General features: G+C 35.9%; 1 protein-coding gene across 2 annotated transcripts in view; it reads left to right on the top strand.

Moving 5' to 3' along the window:
- The window catches only part of LOC107638425, a 4,261-nt gene extending 1,002 nt beyond the window's left edge, over nucleotides 1–3,259 (top strand). Inside the window, exons 2-6 of one of the 2 annotated variants that reach the window (XM_016341681.2) lie at nucleotides 1–61; nucleotides 466–1,343; nucleotides 1,660–1,860; nucleotides 2,169–2,364; nucleotides 2,815–3,259. In XM_016341681.2, the coding sequence (XP_016197167.1) occupies nucleotides 501–1,343; nucleotides 1,660–1,860; nucleotides 2,169–2,364; nucleotides 2,815–2,999 (1,425 nt within the window). In that variant the 5' untranslated portion in view covers nucleotides 1–61; nucleotides 466–500 and the 3' untranslated portion in view covers nucleotides 3,000–3,259. Of the gene's footprint in view, nucleotides 62–401; nucleotides 1,344–1,659; nucleotides 1,861–2,168; nucleotides 2,365–2,814 lie in introns of both variants that reach the window. The other variant, XM_016341680.2, reaches the window with a different exon arrangement.

Genomic DNA, 3,609 nt, shown 5'->3' with positions numbered 1-3,609 from the left:
TTCGTTCCCAATTTATTCTCAATTAAGCTTCATACCTTCACCAATCCAGTTCCAATTAAAGGTTTTTATTTGAAATTTATTATTTATATTTGTATTTATTTATTTGTTCTTTGTTTGATTCTCCTGCTCCTTCCTTAATCCCCCTTATAGGTTAATCTGTCCATCGAAAACCCTAATCTCAACCACCTCCAACCTTTTTCGTGATCAATTTTAATGATTTTCCTGCATGCAATTCGATTCTCAATTTATGTTTTCCATAAACTCTTCGTGCCCGTGTGACCGATGTTCTTGACACTACTTATTATAATCTTAATTGTCGGTTCATACTTCCTTTCGCTTTTTTAATTATATATATATATATCTTCTCGACGAAGTTTGTAACTTGGAGCTTTCAATTGCAGTTTGGGATTGCTCTCTCTCTGATGTGAATGTAATCTTGTGTGGTTTTGTTTTGTTGAATGGCAGCTTCTGATGGTAGAGTAACATACTCTTCCCTCTCTATGCTAGAAAAGGAAAATAATCACTTCAGCTACGGTAAGATGAATCATTATGTTGATTCTACATGGTCTGAGCCAAAGTCCGGTACCACGTCTGGTCCACTAGGCTCAAAGTCCTCAAACAAAGACTTCTTATATCAGTTCCCTTCTGAGGATAGGGACTTGTTTGATGGAGGTTATGACTCAGATGATGATGTTGGTGGTGCTAACAATAACATCATGCCCTCTAACATGCCTCCAGAGGTGAACGTGAAGAATGTTGTCTCTGGTTTGTTTGCTATTTTGACTGGGCGAAACAAGGTTCCGAGGATTACAGCAAACCAGCAGTTACCCACTTCAAATCTGTCATTTCTTGGCTCCGGAAAGAATGGAGATCTTTTTCTTGACTCTTCAGTGTACACGCCGAGTGCACCCCCCCTCTGCGAGCCAACTGGGATTGATTATAGTGCCTACAAGGAGGTCCTGGAGGCTGAACCTCCAGAATGGCTCCCTGATAGTTCTGCTACTGTTTGTATGCAGTGTACTGCTATGTTTACTGCGATTACACGTGGTAGACATCATTGCCGGTTTTGTGGAGGGATTTTTTGTCGTAATTGTACCAAGGGCCGGTGTTTGTTGCCTGTTAGGTTCAGGGAAAGGAATCCTCAGAGAGTGTGTGATTCCTGCTATGATAGGCTCGATCCTTTGCAGGGTGTTCTTATCAACACTATAAGCAATGCTGTGCAGGTAGCTAAGCATGATGTGATGGATTGGACTTGTGCTAGGGGGTGGCTTAATCTTCCTGTTGGTTTGTCTATGGAGCATGAGATATATAAAGCATCTAATACATTGAAAAACTACTGTCAGGTTTGTTCTTTTCTTTATCAATATTAAAAGAAGTTTGTGCAGGTTTTCGTTAAGCAAGAGTCTTCATATATTGTTCCAATTATGACCATTTCCATTTTATTTGCTGTCCCGCTTATTTGATCCTTGAGTGGTTTTTGCCAGTTCTATTAAGTACCAAAAAGTAATTTAATAACTGATGTATCTTAGTTGTAGTAGATTAAGATAGACTAAAACCTCCACATTAATTGCTCTACTTGTGTATTCATGGAGCATCTAGATGAAATTTTCTGAGTAGCACTTATATATGTTGATATGCAATAATTTTTTGAATGGGCAGGTGGCCAAATCCAATCCTGAGAGGTCCATCCCTCTAGCTGTTCTAAAAAATGCCAAAGGCCTAGCGATCTTAACTGTTGCCAAAGCTGGTGCACTTCTCTCTTACAAAATTGGTACTGGTTTGGTTGTTGCTCGAAGAGCAGATGGATCATGGTCTGCGCCATCAGCTGTACTCTCCCTGGGCTTAGGATGGGGTGCTCAGGTAAGGAGAATATATGCATGTTTAGTTCTTGTGTAGTATTATTTCACCAATATGTTTATGCATACTATTATGAGTTAATTGTGAAAACCGGATAAAGAGTAGAAGGAATGGATGTGGACCTATTTCAAAATACATCTGTGTTTAATTTTCCTTTACTATTTAATCTTGATTGACATAATATTTTTTGTGACTTTATCTTTACACAACTCTATTGCATTAACTGAATATTACCCTTAGAAGATCGATTTAGTATAGGTATTAAAAATCTTGGCATGGCTTAGATTTGTGTGTTGATCTTGTATTCCCAGATTGGTGGCGAACTTATGGATTTTATAGTTATTCTTCATGATATAAAATCTGTGAAGGCATTCTGCAGTCGAATGCATTTTTCCCTTGGTGCTGGTTGTAGTGCTGCTGCTGGACCTGTTGGAAGAGTTCTGGAGGCTGATGTTCGTGCTGGTGACAGGGGTTCTGGCATGTGCTATACATACAGTTGTAGTAAAGGTAGTTTTTAAATGATTTTTTATTGCACATATCGCTGGTTCTACTCTATTTACAAAAATGCCACTTAAATGTTTAATTTTGTTCATTTGAATTGATTAGTATATTTGGGCTATTGCTTTCCTTGATATTTTAGTGCTGTCTGTTGCTGAATAATTTCCACACCTGATCAAATATTTAGCCAAGGCAATCTAATGTATGGACCATAATCTTGTTAATATGCTGACTAAGACATCAAGTTTTAACTATGGTAGAAATATGTGGTATAGTGGACTGAAGGTGTGTTTGTTAATGCCTTGTTTGAATAATTTAAATGCTAACAAGCTAATTTCACAACTATAGCTGCTACTCTCGCTTGATATCTTAATTTCTCATTTTGTTACCCCAATATATTTCTGTGGTAGAATGATTCTTTTGAAAGCATAGCTGATACAATTTTTACCGAACTGATAGGGGCATTTGTTGGAGTGTCGTTGGAAGGGAATATAGTTGCAACAAGGATGGATGCCAATTTGCGGTTTTACGGGGATCCTTATCTCACTACAACTGACATTCTACTAGGGATGGTGGACAGGCCAAAGGCAGCTGGACCATTGTACGACAGTCTTCAAGATCTATACTCAAGTTTACGCCATTAAGCTCCCTTCTAGTTGCAGATTCAAGCCATAGCTCGTGCATGTAAATATGAAATGTGATTCCCGTTTTGAATTTCAGGTCCTCTATATCTTGTTCATGGTGACGAGGGGTCTATGCACTTTTATAATTTGCTCATGCATTGTACAGTTCAATGCATATTACGCAGATGCTCATTGTCAATATTTTATTAGACATGATTGTACATATGCAATTGATGAACCAAGTTATATTTATCTATTAAGTTCTTTTGCTTTATTTTCAATTATTAAACTTTGTAACTTCATATTTTTTCTTTTTTTTTTTTAATTTTATAAATTTTTTTTATTAGAATAGGGGTAATTTAGTAATAAAATACAAAATTTTATTAAAAAAGACGATTTTAATACGAAGAAAACGTTAAAGGATGATTCTAAATAAAAAAATTACGTTGAGGACGGTTTTGATTCTGATTTTCAAGATCAAAACAATACTTATCTCTAAATGATTATATTAAAAATAGTTTATAAATAAATTATTTTGTATTTGGGTTTTTAGTTCTAAAAGTGATTATTTTATAAAAATATGATAAAAAATAGTAATATTATGAGAGAAGTTATTTTTTTAACTTTTTTA

Source organism: Arachis ipaensis, chromosome B04 (genome assembly GCF_000816755.2).
Source record: "Arachis ipaensis cultivar K30076 chromosome B04, Araip1.1, whole genome shotgun sequence".
NCBI classification, from domain to species: domain Eukaryota; kingdom Viridiplantae; phylum Streptophyta; class Magnoliopsida; order Fabales; family Fabaceae; genus Arachis; species Arachis ipaensis.
Note: the sequence above shows the minus strand (reverse complement) of the source record. Positions and strands in the feature narration are given on the sequence as shown.